The sequence below is a fragment of the Corvus moneduloides genome, chromosome 10, assembly GCF_009650955.1.
Source record: "Corvus moneduloides isolate bCorMon1 chromosome 10, bCorMon1.pri, whole genome shotgun sequence".
NCBI lineage: Eukaryota > Metazoa > Chordata > Aves > Passeriformes > Corvidae > Corvus > Corvus moneduloides.
In genome coordinates, this window is record NC_045485.1 from 24,342,706 (window position 1) to 24,360,792 (window position 18,087).

At 45.0% G+C, this 18,087-nt stretch overlaps 1 protein-coding gene across 9 annotated transcripts in view; it reads right to left on the reverse strand.

The window, feature by feature from the left end:
* LOC116448728 (multiple epidermal growth factor-like domains protein 6) overlaps positions 1-18,087 on the reverse strand; it is a 190,100-nt gene that overhangs the window by 31,611 nt on the left and 140,402 nt on the right. For 7 of the 9 annotated variants that reach the window (XR_004242095.1, XR_004242094.1, XM_032119575.1 and 4 more), the window contains 10 exons: positions 17,072-17,224; positions 14,648-14,779; positions 12,001-12,129; positions 11,679-11,807; positions 10,437-10,571; positions 9,315-9,449; positions 8,749-8,874; positions 8,322-8,453; positions 7,346-7,474; positions 2,634-2,762 (listed from right to left, as the gene is read on the reverse strand). Coding sequence is in view for 7 of the 9 variants with exons in the window: in XM_032119575.1 (XP_031975466.1) it covers positions 2,634-2,762; positions 7,346-7,474; positions 8,322-8,453; positions 8,749-8,874; positions 9,315-9,449; positions 10,437-10,571; positions 11,679-11,807; positions 12,001-12,129; positions 14,648-14,779; positions 17,072-17,224 (1,329 nt within the window). In the remaining 2 variants the exon portion in view is untranslated. The remainder of the gene's footprint in view (positions 1-2,633; positions 2,763-7,345; positions 7,475-8,321; positions 8,454-8,748; positions 8,875-9,314; positions 9,450-10,436; positions 10,572-11,678; positions 11,808-12,000; positions 12,130-14,647; positions 14,780-17,071; positions 17,225-18,087) is intronic. The other 2 variants (XM_032119576.1, XM_032119577.1) reach the window with 2 other exon arrangements.

The following is an 18,087-nucleotide window of genomic DNA, read 5'->3' on the forward strand; positions in this document are numbered from 1 at the left end:
TTGAAAGAGTCACAAGATTCACATGGTTCATTTTCACAAAGCACTGAGCAGGGCTGAAAGATGGAGCAGGCATGTACCACCTTCAGAAACGACTTATTTTCTTTCAGAGAGTGCCTTGATAGCTTTATTCTTACCCATCATTATTCCATGTGACCACAGCACAACTGCAGAGGCAACAGTACCACTGAGCAGTGCCAGATGAAGAGCAGCTGATCAAAGGTGACTCAGGGCAGAGCAGAACTGAGATGCTGATGGACAGACAAAAGTCCTTTGAAGAGTGTGAGGTCTTTTGTCAGCATCCTGTGGCTCAGAGCACAGAAGTTCAGTCAGCTCCTGAATAATTCACAGCAAGGTCTCATGAACCAGCAGCCCTGGAGCAGAAGTGTCTCCTGCTATGGCTGAGCTTGGAAACTGTCCCATGCTGGTGGGTGACAATGATGATGAAGATGGTGTGGCTTTGGCTGTTATCTGTATTACTGACAGATGATATATATAGATTGAGACTCAGCAAGGACTAAGATTATATTAACAATTCTAATAAATATTAATACGAGATTATGGAAATTTGTGGCAAATAAGCTTGGAAATGGCCACTGAAGTGGTGTTTTGCAACAGGGGCTGGTACCTAAACTTATAATACCCTACTTCATACTGAGGGCAGCAAATTAATGAAAAGAAATAGCAGCTTCCCACCAAAATGGGAAGAAATTTTCCCCAAATGAAAACAAACAATACCGAAGGCAAATTTTGGGATTTCTGCAGTCTCAGCTTGAATCTGGATCCCGTGCTGGCCCAGTGCAAAGCACCAAAAGCAATGACAGCAGGTTCAAACACCGTCGCTGTGCAGGGGTGATATTAATTACTAATATTAACCAAAATCAGATTTTATAAGGGACTGTGTTCTCCTAGGACTTTGAACTTAGGCTGCAAAAGTCTCCATTTCAACATTTCTGTGATGATGGAGAAGTCCTTCCCAGCCACGAGCTGAGGCATCAGCAGGATGTTTGAAGTCCAAAGCAACTCTGCAGCGCCAGGGCTCGATCTGAATTTCTGCCTGCAAGGCACAGAGCCTGGCCAATGTGGGTGGATTGCCAAGAGGACAGCAAAAAGCACATCCCTGCCAGAAGGAAACCCTGCCAGTCTCCCAGTCACTCGAAACAGAAGCTCTACAGCTCCTCCGAGAGAAGGTGCCAAGAAGGTTCTACCAAGGGCAAACCACCCACATGTTTTCCTCCCTTGGCATCTTTTGGAAGCTGCCAAACTGTTCTGGTTGAAATTTTCTAAGTTAAAAGGTAGCCCAGGTCAGCTGACAGCAAACACTCTGCCTTCTTGAGAGAAAACATGGAGAAAATGGTGTTTTACAAAGTGCTAAATTCCACTCTCCCTGACACAATCTTTTTTCAGGAATTAAAAAAAGATAAAAATGTCCAACATGACTGATTTGGAAGCTTTGGGTTTTTTTTGTCCCCAATAGAATCACCCAGTCTTCTCCCTATTCCTCACACCTACTCTGGAAAAGGATGTTTAGCCTCTTTGTTGCCATTATAATTCCTGCTGGAATGAAGAGACTTACACAACAACACAGATAACTGCCTCGTTTTTTTGTACGGTAAAAATACAATAATTAAAAAAACCCCATAGATTTAGGAAAACATATTTCAGCTAAATTATATTATAAGGGATACAGTGGAGATATCACGATTTACAAGGTCCAATTTGCAGCAGAACCTTGGAAAGAATATTTATTTTATGTAATAGTGCCTGGTAAGAAGGAGAGCAAAGCAACAACAAACAATATCAACTCCAGTTGGTGGGTGCCTTGCTACATTCGTGGTCAGGCTGTGGAGCATCTCCCTTCCCATGAGAGGGCAGCAGCTGCCTGCGAGTGCTGCCTCTTCCCCCCATCCTCGCTGCTGAAACTGGCTGATAAAGCTGCTTTCTATCCAAAACAGTTGTGACTTCGGTTCAAGTACCATGTTTTGCAGAATCTTCACTCAGCTACACTTAACTTTCACAGTGCCTGAATGACTCTGTGCTGTTTCTGCTGTATTTTTTATACAAAAAAATCAGGAAAATGATGCACCATGACAGCAACCTCCTGTGATAATGCCACAGACCTGACTCACCATAACGCAGCTAAGGAATCCAGTCCAACCTCTCCAACACTTTTCCAAATGACAAGGTAATAGAAGATGCTCTGTTGGATTTATTTAAGTTATAAGTGCATCTGTTCTTAAAGACTTCCACGAGGATGATGCACACATCCATGTTTTTCTCTAAATCGTTTCAGGGAGGCACCAGAAACAAGCAAGTGTAAGGCTGAACAAGCATCTCCTTGCTCAGCGCTCAAATAGTGGGACTCTGCTTAAAAAGAGTCCTCATGAAGATGTGATATAGCAGAAGCCTTAAGCATATATCTAATTTTAACCATGCTAAAACACATGCCTGACATTTGGCACCCAGCACGATGCTTTGCGGAGTTAGGAGGGGAGCTCACATTTCGGTATCGGCTTCCAATTAAGTTCAGTGGTTCATTTAGATCCAACACTGTAAACTGTAAAACCAGCTCTCTGAATTAAAATCAAAACAAATTCTCCATGAATCCAGAAGGGACCAGGGGGGAGCAGCAGTACCTCTTTCACAAAAGGTTCCTGTCCAGCCCGCCGCGCAAGTGCAGGCTCCGCTGACGTGGTCGCAGGCAGCTCCGTTCTGGCACTGGCAGCTGGACTCACAGCTCGGGCCAAAGCTCCCCTCGGGGCACCCTGCAGCAGAGGAATCACAACCAGATGATGGGTTCATGCCAGAGCAGCTCAGGACCAATGAGGAATTTTTAGATACATGGGAAATCTAACTATTTCCAAAAGAATCAAGGCATAATGGTAACAACTTAAAAACAACGAGATATGAGTGTTCCCCTTGAGGTTCAGGTAAGCTGGGCTACATTTAAGATCTATTTTAGAAAAATTCCAGAGTGTTGAAAGACTAAATTCTGCACAGAAAACTAACATCTGCTATTGCAAAGCCTGAGATTTTACAGGTTCTGCCTGATGACACTTTGCCCACTGGTCTTGAGTCGCTTATGTGCACATCTCCTCTGGGACTTTATCAACTGGGAGGGGAGAAGCTCCTCTGCTCCCCTGTAAATCCTCTTCCCTCAGAAAGCTGGAGAAAATATGAAATGTGTTGGTTGCCTTCACAAAGCTCCAAATCGAATGCTGCACACTTTACTTTCATGCTCTGCTTTGAAAAATTCAAGCGAAAACGTTACATCTGGGGGACAGATTAACAATTACATTTCCACAGCAGTTAATGTGAAGAGTTTTAAAAGATTTGCATGGTACTCGCCATCAGAAGAAAGAAAACATTTGAGAATGAAAATAATTTCTTCCAGGATTATAGGAAAATCAATTAAGAACAGGGCCAGATGCCCAATTCACATTGGATATTTTGGACAGGCTGAAACACAGAGATAGACTTGGCTAAACACAGTATTACAGGGCCTCCACTCATGTTTGAAGGTCTCGTGAACATCCCTTTAAATGAGTTATGGAGATTACTGCCAGATCTCTTCTAGAAGCATATGATTTTAGCATTTACATCAACAGAGTGATTTTCAGGCAATCTGGAAAGAATCAGAGAGAGCAGAAAACAAGGGTTCTCAAAGACACCTCCATGTCTGGAATAGAGGGGTGGGTTTGGTGTTGTCTGTTTGGTGCTGTGGGTGGGCAGTGACTGGAGCTGGTGTGAATTCAGGTGCTCCTGCAGCTCAGTGACTCTGCCAACTGTGTGTCTTATAGAGAAGTCAGGATGGGAGACGGGAGAAGAGCAAGGTGCCTTAAGTATTTCTTTGCTTTCAGAGTCAAAAAATGGGACATTGTTTAAATCTGAGTACGTTTGAACCTATTTTTTTGCACTTACAGGTGACATCCCTTCCTCTTCCCAAAGCTGCAGACCACTGTTCAACAAATAAATACACAGAAGAGCACTTGTGCCTTAAAAGTCCCTTAAAAGCTGGATCCTTCTCCATGTTTCCTTTTCAGCTGAAATTTCAGTCAGAGGATCTGTGCAAGGGAAATGGTGCTGCAGTGCAGCAAGAGGTGTGGGGCCCTCCACAGAGCTCCCTTCAGGTCCACGGTGTTTAGCCTGGAGCTGAGGCTTTTCAAGGTGATGGCAAAGGGTCAGAGCACTTCACAAATGATTTCACAGTCCACAGCACAGAAAATCTGCCACTGCTCCATCAGGCACAGGCTGCTGTGATGCGTGTCAGGAGCCAGCCACCCTGCCAGAGAAACTGAGCTCCTGCCACGGGAAGGAGCCCAACCTGCAGGGAGAGTGTAGGGATGTCTGGGGAGCAGAGGAGATATCCAGGGATAGTGAAGATCTCACCTCCAAGGCAGCATGAAATTATGGGAAGAACTGTGGTTTTCATAATCTTGCACGTACACACACACACACACATATATATGTGCATTTTTATACATATATATACACACACACTAAAGAGGGTAAAAAGCAGACTAGATGAAACAGAAAACCCACAGAAAGAACTTTAGGGATTGCCAGATGTTTTGTCAGTGGCGATGGCTTCACTGATTCCCTTCCCAGTGAAGATTACAAGCAGCTATTTGGCCACTCTCTGTCTGCAGAGATGCTATTTTGAGAGAGATCAAGAGCAAAAGAGAAGCGGAGCTGGCAGCTCCTTCTCTGGGAGCTGGTCCTCTCGACACACTGTCCTTCCATTCCCTCTGTGCCAACAGCAACAAGGGCTGCAAGATCAACTTTCCAGGCTTTGTCTTAGGTCATGGTTCCAGATTAATTGTTCTGACATTTCTGTATGACACCAGCAGTTAATCCTGCCCACGCTGCTGAGACTCTGCTAGCTACATTTGTGCTACTTTAAGATTGTTAAACTTGTAGATAAAATGTTTATTTTATCTAACAACATCGACAGAATCAATAATAATAATAATAATAATAATAATAATAATAGCAGCTTAACTATGCAACTTACTGCCACAAGATGAAGTAGATTCCAAATGCTTGCATGAAATGAAAAAGAAAACAGGCATATTAATTGGAAAAGAAAAAATCAAGTTGCATTAAATATAGAGCTACTGCTTCTGTCTCAAGAAGCTCCTGAATGAGAAATTGATGATACCTGGGGAGGCATATCAGGAATTTACTATAATCCTGTTTTCATATGCTTGAAGCATCTGCTGTTGACCTCAGTTAGAGCTGAATGTCAAGGTGAGGTCATGGGCCTCTGATAAGACCATTGAACATTTTTGTTGTTAATAAATACAGGACTCCAAAAATTCCTGGTTTTTCTTCTTTTATGTACATGTGAAGTATTTCTATATGCCTGACCTTTCACAGAGATTTACGAAGGCATAGTGCTGCCCTAAAACTGAATAAATCAAACCAATATGGAAACTCTTATGCCGCAACCCAAATATACATCAATCCCATCCCTCACACGAGATCCTACCGTTAAAAATAGCTGCTGGGTCCAAAACAAGGCTGAAAATACCTTTTCTGGAAATCGAATTAGGGAAAGCATCTAACCCTGCTGAAACCCGAGAGCGCCGCGCCGGGCGGAGCAGGGGCGGAAGAGCCTGAGAGCGTTCCTGGGGGGAACGATCAGGAAAACACAACTTGCAGAGCTGGGGTTTGGAAGCTCCTCGTGCTGGGGAGGCGGGCACTCAGGGAGCTGGCAGTGCTCCCTGGTGAATCCCAGCTGGCAGGAGCAGGCGCCCGTGGTGGGGTCACAGGAACAGGAGTGGGCACAGCCCCGGCCCCAGCGGCCGCTGCTGCAGGCTTGATGGAATACGGGGTCACATCCAGCACCATCCCCAAACCCCACTTCACTTCTACATCAGAGGACACAAAATACACAAAATGGTACCAGACTAAACCCCCAGCTGCAGCACAGGCACAATTCATGGAAATAAAGACCATTTTTGTTGATCTGTTTCAGCTGGATGCAGGCAGATATTATCCCACGCACATGAAAACTAATCAATCCACACCCGTCAGTCACAAATCTATAATTTCATGGAAATAAAGTATCAGCTATTGACTCACTCAATGAAAATCTGCATAACCAGAACAGTTAATGGGTAAAACCAGACAGATATGGGAGCACCCTCCATGCTTTCCCCAAAATACTGGGAAATTCAGCATGGACACAAAGGAATCTCACAATGTTTGGTAAAGCAACTTACTGCTTTCATCCTAAAATCACATAGCTCTGACATAATTACGACAATGTACCACAGCATCTCCTTTCTTTCGAGTAAGGATGAAGATGAAAGTGCCAATTAGGGCAACAGAAACCTGGTTTTGGGGTTGGGAATCTGTTTAATGCCCAGTCTGCAATAGGTGGAAGAGCTGCCTTACTGAGATACCTCTGCAAAACAGTTTTTCCCAGATCTTATGTCGAATAGAAGTAAAAGCTTTCCTTTGTCATGGTCTCTCAATTCTCTAGACAGCCCAGGGAGTCATGAAAGGCCATCTCAGTGGCTCTACACACTACCAACTGGTTTGATTTTTAAAATATGCATATTGATGGAAACTTCAGATTTTCCCAGCATTTTCTTCAGTACAGAGCCTGAGAAGTCAGGTGCAAAACTTGCTGCTGTCAACACTGCCAATTAAATGATTTTATGTGTTTAAGACCAAGTTTAGAAAAAGGCTTGTCTTCTGTTGGCTTTTTGCAAGAGGCATCACAATGAATCAAGCAGAAGAGATGTGTCACAGGAAAAGGAAGGAATCAAGCAGGATGGCTTCACATTTATATGGTGCCATCCAAAAAGGGCAAATCTACTCTCTCACACAGCCACCAATATGGAGAGCGATGCTAAAGTCAACAGAAGGATGCTCTGCTCTTCCAGAGAACAGAATTTCTCACAGCATTTATATTCCCAAGTTAAAAAGTGACCTTTAGACACACGACTCTACACGCCACTCAGTTGTTGAATAAATCTCCCCCAAACAAAATGAGAAATGGAGAATTAATCTCAAAACTAATCTGCACTGAAAATGAAAAACAAAACTGTCTGTCAGTCAAAATGCTGACGGGACAGATGGTATTGGGCAAAGGGATCCATAGTGTTGAAATAAGAGCTTATATCAATACTTTGCGCTTCATCAGCCATCTATTTCAATGCTTTGAACCTGGATAATTAAGGATTATAACCACCCAGGCTGCGCAAGCCCACAAACACACCATTTCAGAAGCAGTAAGATTAGCAAAACTATATTAAAAAACTGTAATAAACTAAGAGCAAACAGAGCTGCTTCCTCCACGTGCAGTCCCTGGGAGATCCCACATGCCCTGACTTACTGCGCTTGCAGTCGTGGCCAGTCCAGCCCGGGGGACACGAGCACTGCCCGCTGACGTGGTGACACTGAGCGCTGCTGCCACAGCTGCACAGCGACAGGCAGCTCAGTCCATAGTGCCCATCGGGGCAGGCTGCAAACAGAGACACACTGGGACTTCACTCAGGTCACAACTCAGCCACAGAATGATCTTCTCAATCAGACAGCAACAGCTCACCCCCTAAAACAGGCTTTAGCTGAATCCAGGAATCAAAACGGCAACGTGAAAGAAATACCTGGGATCTGCGCCCTGGGTGTCTGGGCCTGAGTTCTGGAATGTGGGAGTAACTTCAGTGATTTTTGGGTACTCCTGTGCATCAGGCTGTTTCCTCAGAGGAGGAAAAGGTGCTGGGCAAACCTTCCTCAAAAGCCATTTTGTGACTAACAAGAATTAAAAATGTGCCACCACTGAGGTCTTGCACAAAGCAGGGCTGTCCCTGAGAGCCCGTCTGTGCAGCACAACAGCCAAACTCGAGCAGCCTTTTAACACCCAGAGGCTGGAAGAGCAGCACAGAACAGCTCCTTCAGCTTCAGTATTGTTTAATCCTGAATTATATACACCAAGGAGTGCTGCTGCAAACACAACCCAGGAGTGATGCCACATGGGCCAGCTGGTCACACCTCTTGCCAAACAGCCAGGATTACACCACCAGTGTTGTGGCTGTTAAACACTGCATTTCCAAGTACTGATTGCCATAAATTAGGTCTAATGATAACATCCATTTGGGATGCAGTTTAGCTGGTCACGTGGTTTTATCTGCAATCTCCCTCCCATAAATAATGTCAAATCCAACCTGGGGAATTCCTGAAGATGAAGGGCACTTCTCAGATCAGCATGTTTTCTCTCACAAAAGAGTAAAAAGGCAGAAATCAAGCCATAACCTGAATTTTCAATCTGGGGGGAATTTCTTTTCATGAGGAAGGCTGGTGCAAGGACTTACTGGCAGAGCAGGCTGGCCCAGTGTAGCCAGGGGGACAGTCACAGGCTCCAGTTTCCCTGTTGCACTGTCCCCCGTTGGCACAGGGCTCGCAGGAGTTCTGGCAGTCTGGTCCCCACTGGCCATCTGGGCAATCTGGAGAAAAAGCACATGAAGTGTAACCAGTGTCATTTTCTGCTTCAGGACAGTTTTAGATTTCTGCTGTTACCCTAAAGAATTAAAAAATAACAGCATAACTGAGCTGTAATATTATCTCTATAGACCTACAGGCCTGTCAGCCCTGCCATTAAACTGCAGCACACAAGAACACAGCTAAAGAGAGACCAAAGGCTCTCTTCCAATTTCCACCACAGTGTGTCTGTTTATTGGTTTGGGAAACAGCAAAATTCTACTTCTTATCACATCTTCCAAAGCCAGGCACCTCACACACCTTGCTCACACGTAGCACCAGTCTTCCCAGCTGGGCAAACACACTGCCCTGTCTTCGGATCACACGGTGCTCCTCCACAGCTGCACTTCTGCCTGCAGCCTATCCCAAAGCTGCCAGGCAGACAGGCTGGACAAAAACCCCAAAGACATGGTTAGAAGCATTCTGAAGACATAGGGAGGCACCACGGCCACCAATTTTAAACTGAGCTGTGCTGGTAGAAGTGATCAGTGTTAGCATTAGTGCCTGAGCAACTGGTGGTCTGTAATTAACTGCAACAGAGCCCTGGAAAATCTGAGCCTGAAGCTTTGAAAGCAACTATTGTTAGCTGGACAAACGTTAGTTTGGGTAACTGGCCTCAGCCTTGTGCCTCGACCTTTGCAGGGAGGGAGAGAGAGACAGCATTTGCCAGGCTCCAAATATCAGTTTGGTTCCAGTGAGGAACTGCCAACTCATATCAACAACAAGTGCATCTTTTCTCTGCAACTTCTATATCTGAACCTAAGTTTCCTGAATAAGCTTTCCCATCCAAAGTGTATCTCCCAGGGAAACATGCAGTGAGTACCTACACAAATGGCATTTTTCTCCATGAAACCCAGCTGGACAAGGATGTTTGCAGGCTCCTGTCTCAGGATCACACAGAACATCAGGAGGACAGCTGCACCTCAGTTTGCAACCAGCCCCATAAAACCCCGGGGTGCACTCTAGAAATAGAAGCAGACACAGAACATGTATAAGAAAACAGAAAAGTTAAGAAAAGTGAACAAAAATCAGAAAGTAATTTGGCAGAAACTTGCAGAGAATATATTACAATGTACATTTTGGAGGTGTTGCTGAAGTGTACTTTGTACACACTTACTTTTCAAAGAGGTTACTGCTTAAATATAAACCAGAAACAGAGTGGCAGAATGCTTAAGGTTTTAATTTGAATATTTGAGGATATATTAAATTAAATCCATTATAGAATTCTCTTCTTACGTGTATGTAAGTTCTGCTGCTCTCTGCCTTGGTGCAAAGCCAGTGCTGGACAAGGCATGCTCCCTAACAGAAATGAGCCCATCACCAAGAATGATAAAAATATTAAATACTGTCATTATTGTTCTCCACCAAACCCACCAGAACTACTGTCCTAAATCCAACACAGTCCCACCTGCTCAGAGAAAAATCTGAAGGGAGAATCTTTATTGTTATACTCCACTGCTGTCTGGAAAGGGCTACTGAGACATGCAAACATGAATATGGGATAGAATTCTCTTTGAACTACCCCCAAAAACTACAAAGAATAAGTTGAATTCAAAGAGCTGCAAATCTGAAGGAAAAGCAGCATTACTGAACCTGTTTACAAATCACCTTGCTGCCATAAAACACAGATTTTGCCACTTATTTACTGTCTGTGTGGAAAAAGCACAGAACAAAAACAAAGCCTCACACAATCTTTGTTATTTAGGGTTGTATTAGAATTCAGGTTCTGGATTTCTGTTGTCACTTGATCAGGCTAAAAGTCTTGCAATTCTTAAGCTCTACTCCCCTCGATGTCCCTGCAACCCTAGCAGGGTTAAAACCCCACAAAATCATTAGTAGGATATGAATATGTGAGTAGCAGCAGCCAAACAAAGCAGATGGGTGGAAGAATGAGAAATTACTAGGACAAAGGCACAAGCAGACGTGGGGAAGCTGGCTGTGTGTGATACCTTTCTGACACTTTTTGCCGTGATATCCAGGCTGGCAGGTGCAGGAGCCGTTCCTGGGGCTGCACTCCAGCGTGTGCTCCTTCACACACTGACACTCCTCCGAGCAGCCCGCGCCGAAGGCCCACCTGGGACAGGCTGCAGCCACAAGAAAAGGAAGCATCAGCTCTGTGATTATGTAGGAGCTGGTTGAAATTGCACACTGCTGCAGAATGCAACTGCTGCAAGAAGCAAAACCTGTGTTTCATTTCCAGCAAGTACATCTCCATTCCTACGGCAGTGCTGGTTCACATGTGGGTGGGTGAAAAAAGAGTTTACATGATTCCTGTGTTAGGGCATTCACTTCATGTCAAGCAGAAACATTTCAAAGCAAACTCAGCTCATTTTCTGAATGAAAAAACACTTGAATGCACCCCAAGACAAAAGCTTTCGTAATAAAACCCCAAACAAAATAAAACACGGAAGATTTTCAATCTTGTACAAATTCTACAAACAAAACCTGTAAGTACAAATAAACTCGATCATCTATTTTGCAAGGTTCTTGTTTTAATTCCTTTTATTCCCTCTAATGTCTGATTCTCATCCTGCCCCAGCCAGCCCTGCTCCCCAGCTCCCACTCCAACTCATCAGCAGTCACTAACCAGCTCCAACCAGATTCTGACCTCAGCAATAACCCAGATGCTGACCTGTCCACCCCACCTATAACCCTCACCTTTGAGCATCAGTAAATTTCAGTCCTTATGGCAAAGATTAATCACCAGAGGAAAAGATTAATGAAGCTTCTGGGGCTTCCTGACACAAATCAAAAGTCTTGCCCTCCTGCTACTCCCAGCCCATTGCAGAACGCAAAGTCTTGCTCATTTTATCACAGAATGGTTTGGGTTGGAAGGGACCTTAAAGCCCATTTTTTTCCACCTCCTACCATGGGCAGGAACACCTTCCACTATCCCAGGCTGCTCCAAGCCCTGTCCAACCTGGCCTTGGACACTTCCAGGTATCCACAGGCAGCCAGAGCTTCTCTGGGCACCCTGTGCCAGGGCCTTCCCACCCTCCCAGCAGAGAACTTTTTTCTAACGTCTAAGCTAAATCATTACTGTTTTAGTAAATACTGTCCTATCACTGTCTGACTGTGCAAAAAGTCACTCTCCTTCCTTTTTGCCAGCCCTCTTTAAACAATGTGGAATCTTTCACAGACTGTTATGCTGTGCACACATTAAACAGATCCAAAAAATGCCGGGGACTTACTGAGGTGGCAGAAGCGGCCGTAGAGCCCGGGGTCACACAGGCAGGCTCCGTACAGTCTGTGGCAGTGGCCCTTGTTGGCACAGTTGCATGGCTTGTTACAGTTCTTCCCAAAGAAACCTTTCGGGCAACCTTTGGAGTGCACAAACACAGCAAGGCATCAGCTACCACAGGTCAAAGCTCCAACCCCAAAGTGGTTTGTGGTTGAGCCGGGGTTCTGCGCAGCCTCGCTAGCCACTGGCTTTTCTCACCCCCTGTTTTGCTCATTATTTAAAAGGAACAAGGGGGGAGAAGTGGTGAGCCTGAGGCAGAGATGGAGCCGTACCATCCTCGCAGAGCTGGCCCAGCACGCCGGGCGGGCAGTGGCACTGCCCCGTGCCGGGGTCACACGAGCCTCCGTTCTGGCACTTGCAGACACCGGCACATCCTCTGCCAAACGTCCCGGGGGGACAGGCTGTGGAGACAGCAGGGAGCATGAACACACCAAGAAATCCTTCCCCTCTGCTGCAAGGGAAGCAAAACAAGGCTTCGGTCATTGAGAAGGACAACAAGGCTGGTGAAGGTTCTGGGACACAAGTCCTGTGAGGAACAGCTGAGGGAGCTGGGGGTGTTCAGTATGGAGAACTCGTGGGAGACCTCATCACTCCCTACAATTCCCTGAGAGGAGGGTGCAGTCAGGTGCAGGTCGGTTTCTTCTCCCAGGCAACCAGCAACAGGACAAGAGGACACAGCCTTAAGCTGCACCAGGGCAGGTTTAGGTTGGACATCAGGAGGAATTTCTTCACAGAAAGTTGACTGGGCATTGGAATGGGCTGCCTCGGGAAGTGGTGGAGTCACCATCCCTGCAGGTGTTTAAGAAAAGACTGGATGTGGCACTCAGTGCCATGGTCTGGTTGAGCAGGTGGTGTTGGGTCACAGGCTGGACTCAGTCTCAAAGGTCTTTTCCAGCCTAATTGATTCTGTGATTCTGTGAAAACTGAGCAAGGAGAGAGTCCTTTCAGTTGAGCAGGCTCTAAACAAAGTTATATTCTTCTATAAAGCAATGCACATCCACCTGATATTTACTAGAACATCTCAAAGGACGCTGAATTAACCAAGCTTGAGGAAGTACTGTCATGTATCCAACCCTCCCCTGCACATGCTCCCCTCCCCACAAAGCACAGCTCAAAAACCATTGCCTGTCAAGTCCAAAGTTTAAACAACGGAGCACAGCTTGGAATACTTGGAGATAAATATTTTAAACATTCTTTTTTCTCTCCCAAATACTATTATGAAAACAATATGTTGCTTTTCAAATATAGTTTCTGAAATTCCCAAGGTGATCATGGCAGCAGTGGATCCACAACAGCAAAAACAAACTGTGAGATAAAGCCTTGCTCTGCTGTTTGCAGCCTGAGCTGGCTGAGTGAATACAGCTGCTGGAGTCATCTGACTTCACTGACATTTTATCAATGTACATTAAGAAAGTTGACATTTCACATCAATTTCCATTCGGCTTCTTTGGTGCATTATTAGAGAAATTTAGTTCCAGTTTTCTCCACTGTTTTAGCTTACCCTAAAACCTGCTTATCCTAAATCCATGAATTATGCTGTGTATTAAAAAAAGCAAGAGAAAAGAGTGAAAGCTATCACATATGACTAATTCATACAGATTAGGTATTGTATTTATCGCTTTCCATGCTGTCTTCATCAGACAGCAGGTTTAGCTCAATAACACAGGCCTATTAAAGTTCTTTAAATTCCAGAGATTAGATTATGTGCATGGATATCTACTGCAAATATACATCAGAAATGTTATTTATGAAATGAACCAAAGACTTTGGATACTGCCTTGAAATTTTTATAATCTATCCTGAACCACCAGCACAACAGGAATAGAAGTAAGAATATCCTAACTTGATACCTTGAACTCAGACAGACTGGAAATGATGATTTTAATCCTCCCCATTTCCTATTCTCTTAGCTGCTCCCAGTGTTTACAAACCAAACCCACCATCAGTTTCCCAAAATAACCACGGGCAGACTGTTGGTTTCAATCACTTGCTTGATTTTTCTACATTTCTGTCCACATGATGACATCTCTTGAACAATCTTGATGGCAATTAACCTGAAGAGTGCTGTCTACTGATGTCAAGTAATAAATTTTCATCGACTCTTTGTCTCACCAGTGACAGCAAAGACTTTCTGAGAATGATGGGCCATCATGTCACACACCACGAAATGGAGGGACCCATCTCAAACAGGAAATGTGCTGTATGATGTCTCAGACAAGCAGCAGACAAGTTTTGCCAAACTGCAGATGAAGAACAGCACATCAAGAAATCACCACTCTCTCTCCAATGGGTTTTGACACATACTTCTGAATCAGAAAGATCTTCTGCCAGGAAACAGGAGTAAGGGGAGTGAAAAGCTATTATAAAGGGCACTGACTTGGCAATAGAATTCTGAAAAATATGATTTCAAATACGAAAAATTAACTGTTCCAAGAAAGTGATGCTAATAATAAAAAGGGTAAGTAAAAAAAAAGGAAAATGTAAGAACAAAAATTTAAAAGGCAGTGTTGTGGGATGCTACAATGGGAAAACTCAAGTTCAGCATACATGTCCACCCAGACTGTCACACCAACTGCTGGGACAGACTTCTGAAAGTCACAGAGGCAAGCTGTGGAATGAAGCATGGCCGGCAAACTTTGGCAGCTTTTAGCAGCAGAGTGAACAGGAATGAACAACAACGAAATATTTAGGAGGGGGGGGTGGTTCTGCCCTGACCTGCACCGGGGGGGCCGGGCCCTCCGTGAACCACGGCATCACCTACAATTCCTATTTAATGCGTCCCAGCACAATAGATCGGACTGTGAGACAGCTGTGCTCCTTGGGGAGCTTCACAGATGAGAAGTACCAGAGGTTACCCCCATTCCCCAGCTGTACAGACCCTGCAGGAGGATCATTCCCCCTCCAAGGCCCTGTACTCACTCTCGTTGCAGGTGATGCCAGCCCAGCCGGGCGGGCAGACGCAGCCGCTGCGCTCGCTGTTGCAGTGGCCCCCGTGCAGACAATCCTCACACCTCAGGCTGCAGTCCTGGCCAAACGTGTCACCCAGGCACACTGACAGCAAAAAACCACACAGGGCTGAGTGAGCAGCCAGACAAAAACGCTCCTGCAAGCTCGTACCTATCGCTGGGCTGCAAACCCCGCCGGGTCAGCACAAAAGGCACAGTGAAATGGGCATTCCTGAATCTCCCTCCTCGCATTTTTGACTCTAAGGAAAAGGAAAGCTGGGTGTTCAGCTGGAATTTACTCCCCTAAATGCTGTAATTCTCCAGCGAAGAGCACTTCAAGCTACTTTTTAAAAGCAAGTGTTTTGCCTTCAGAAAAAGGAAATTTGCAGCTAATGCTTGATAACGTTGTATATAATTAGAAGCATTTACTGGGACTCCTCATCTTGCTAGGCTATCCCTGTTGTTTTATTGCAGTAAGTGGATGTGGTGCTATTTAAACAGGGTTCATTGATATTTTCAACCACCTAATTTGAGTGTTATTCTAGGGAAACAAAGCAAAATACACATCTATCACTTCCTTATTTCTTCATGGATATGAAGAGTTTTGTATAGGAAACCTGATATGAAAATGCATTTTTTCCCCTTTCCTTCCCCACCCCCCTTTTATCCCTTGCAACTTCATGTTCTCTTTGTTGAAACAGGCTTGGAAAATAAATGTGACTGTCTGATAAAATACTTCAGTGGCATTGAAGATTCCATCCATGCAGCTTTGTGCCTTCGAGGCTTTATGGCTGTGGCTGGAGGCTTTTTGGAAGGGGATTTTGAGCAGCACCTGAAAGTGAGCTGGCAATTTATTTCAGCCTACAGTAAGTCACAGGCTGGTCTCTTTTCACCAACAATTTTCTCTGTGAGGCAAGATTTCCTCTAGGTCTGAGCACCCAACTGTTCCCTTTTTTCTGTAGCTGAACAAATGCCCAAGCTTTCAGGGACATTCAGAATCCTAGTGCTCCTACTTGGAAGAGGGTACAAACTCATACTTCAGGAGAAGAATACAGATCACCATTAAAAACATCATGCTTTCACGCTAAAAAGTCATTCAAGCTATAGAAAATATTTAATTACTTGCACCACCTTACCATTAAAGCAGGCTTTTTTATAATATAGACAGCAGCCCAAAAATATGTCTGAAAGTATAAGCAATAAATTACTATTTGGGAGGTAAAAGAACTTACTAAACCATTTAAAGTGCCTTTCCTCCACCACCTTTTCCTACAAACCACTGCATGCTGCAAAGCTTGAACCTTAGAAGAAGTGCAGCTGCTCAGCTATGACTGATAACACCCAAATTTCTGTGGCTAAATATAAATAAAACATGCAAAAAATGGTCAATAAATATTTGATTGTGGTTTCTAGGCCTGATAATTTTGCCTGTGGTTATCTCATTTATCAGTTTCCCAGTTGGTTATCGGTGTTGTTGAGTCCGGCTGGATGCTGTGTGATTTGGGAGGGTCTTAACAGTTTTGTTCATAAAAGTAAGTTATTTTTTTATTAAAGTCAAGACCAGCTCCCGATTTTTGCCTGTAGGGCACAGTCCTCAGATGAGTAATTAGAGTTTATACAAAAATCACAGGACATATATAGGAAAAACAAGAAATCCTCCCTGGTGGCCCACCAGCACTCAGCACCAAAGCAAGCACAGGGTTTCACCTCATAATGCTCTTTAAAGTTGTGAACCTGCAGGTGGCAAAGACTGAATCATGCAAAGCCCAGGTGGGTGCAAAGCTGCTCTGCACCCCCTCCTGTGACAGTGGGTGCTCCTGTGCTGTTTGCCACCACTTGAGCTGAGCAATATGTGGATGGGTTGGGTGCTTTTCCTGGGGAACACACCCAGAACATCAAGGGAAACCTGAATCTTTGGAGGATTGTTTTTAACACAAATGAAATGCAAATATCTTAAACCAAAAGCCTCTGGTTGTTAAAAAAGGTTTGTAAACAGGTACACACACTCCCAGCTCCAGGAGAAAGGGAGCATTTCCCAAGGGATTTAGTGCATCACAGTAACCCATGGTGTCCTCTCACCCCTGGGATGACGAGAACCCTCTGGCTGCTGCCCCTAGGGCTGTTTTCCAAGCAGCTCCCCAGCCACTGCTTGCTGTGCTGCTCACTTTTCCCCTGCCTCCCTCCCAACGCATCCAGGCAGCCTCCTGGCTCCTCAAACATGTCCCATTTGGGATGGAGCACATGGTAATGCCTCATCCCTGCTGGCACGGAGAGGGCAGGAAGCAGGATTAACGCTCATCCCTCCTGCTGATGCTCAGCCAGCCCAGCCCCAAATCCTCCCCCCTGAGACGATGTCCCCAGCTTGCTGTGCTGGCTCAGGGCCCTGCTGGTCACTCACCGACCCTGTGCACCAGGGTGAGCTCTCCTCGGGGGTCTCCATCCTCGGCCAGGGCCCCGAGCGCGTAGCGGAGCAGCTGGGGGGGCCCTCGGAAGTGCAGCCCCGGGGCGCCGGCAAAGCCCGCTGCCTCCTCTGCATCCACCTCCTGCACACCTAGGGCAGCACAAACACAGCCCATCAGCACCCCAGCTGCCTCCACAGCACCTGCCTCTCATTTACATCCCCTGTTGCTATTACGATGCCATCAGGTTTTCCAGTCACACCTCTGGCCGGCAGTCCCAGCCCAGGCATTTTCTCATCTGTACTTACAGACTTTCTGCTATCCAAAAAAAAAAACAGGCAAAAAAAATAAAAGAGAAAAGAGGGGAAAACTCCCCATCTCTTTCCTTTTCCTGGAAAAAAACTCTGCTCCTGGAGAATCAAAATTAAACGAGGAGATTCATTTTCCTCACTTGAAGTTTGAGATTATTTTTAGTTAATGAAGGTCATTACTCTTGCTCGTTTTGGAGACGACAAATAGAAAGTGAGGCTGGCTGTGCAATTTATTTTCAGAAACATTAAAATTTGAGCCTTAAACTGATGGGAAGTCAGCTGGCTTTCTTTTTGGTGTTGGTTAGAATATCAAACTCTGGCTTAAGGTTTAGCAGGTGCTAAACTTGGGTTATAAAACTGAGTTGCTCTGCTAAACTCTGGACTGGTTACACTGGCAGAAATCCAGAATAACGTCACTGACTAATGGAAAACTTGCCATGGTTGATCAAAGCAGAATCTGGCTACCTTTTTTTTTTCCCCCCAGGATGTTAAACTTCATCAAATAGTGCAAGAAAAGTGTCAAAAGAGTATTTATTTCTAAATCAGGAGCTTTAGGTTTTCAAACATGTCCAGGGGATTTAAGTGTTCATCTGCCATTAATCTGTGGCAAAACCCATTACTGGAGGATGAACTCGGATCCACGCACTGCACATAGCTCTACCCTGGCCACGTTCAGACATAGCTCAAGTTGGACTCCCAAAATC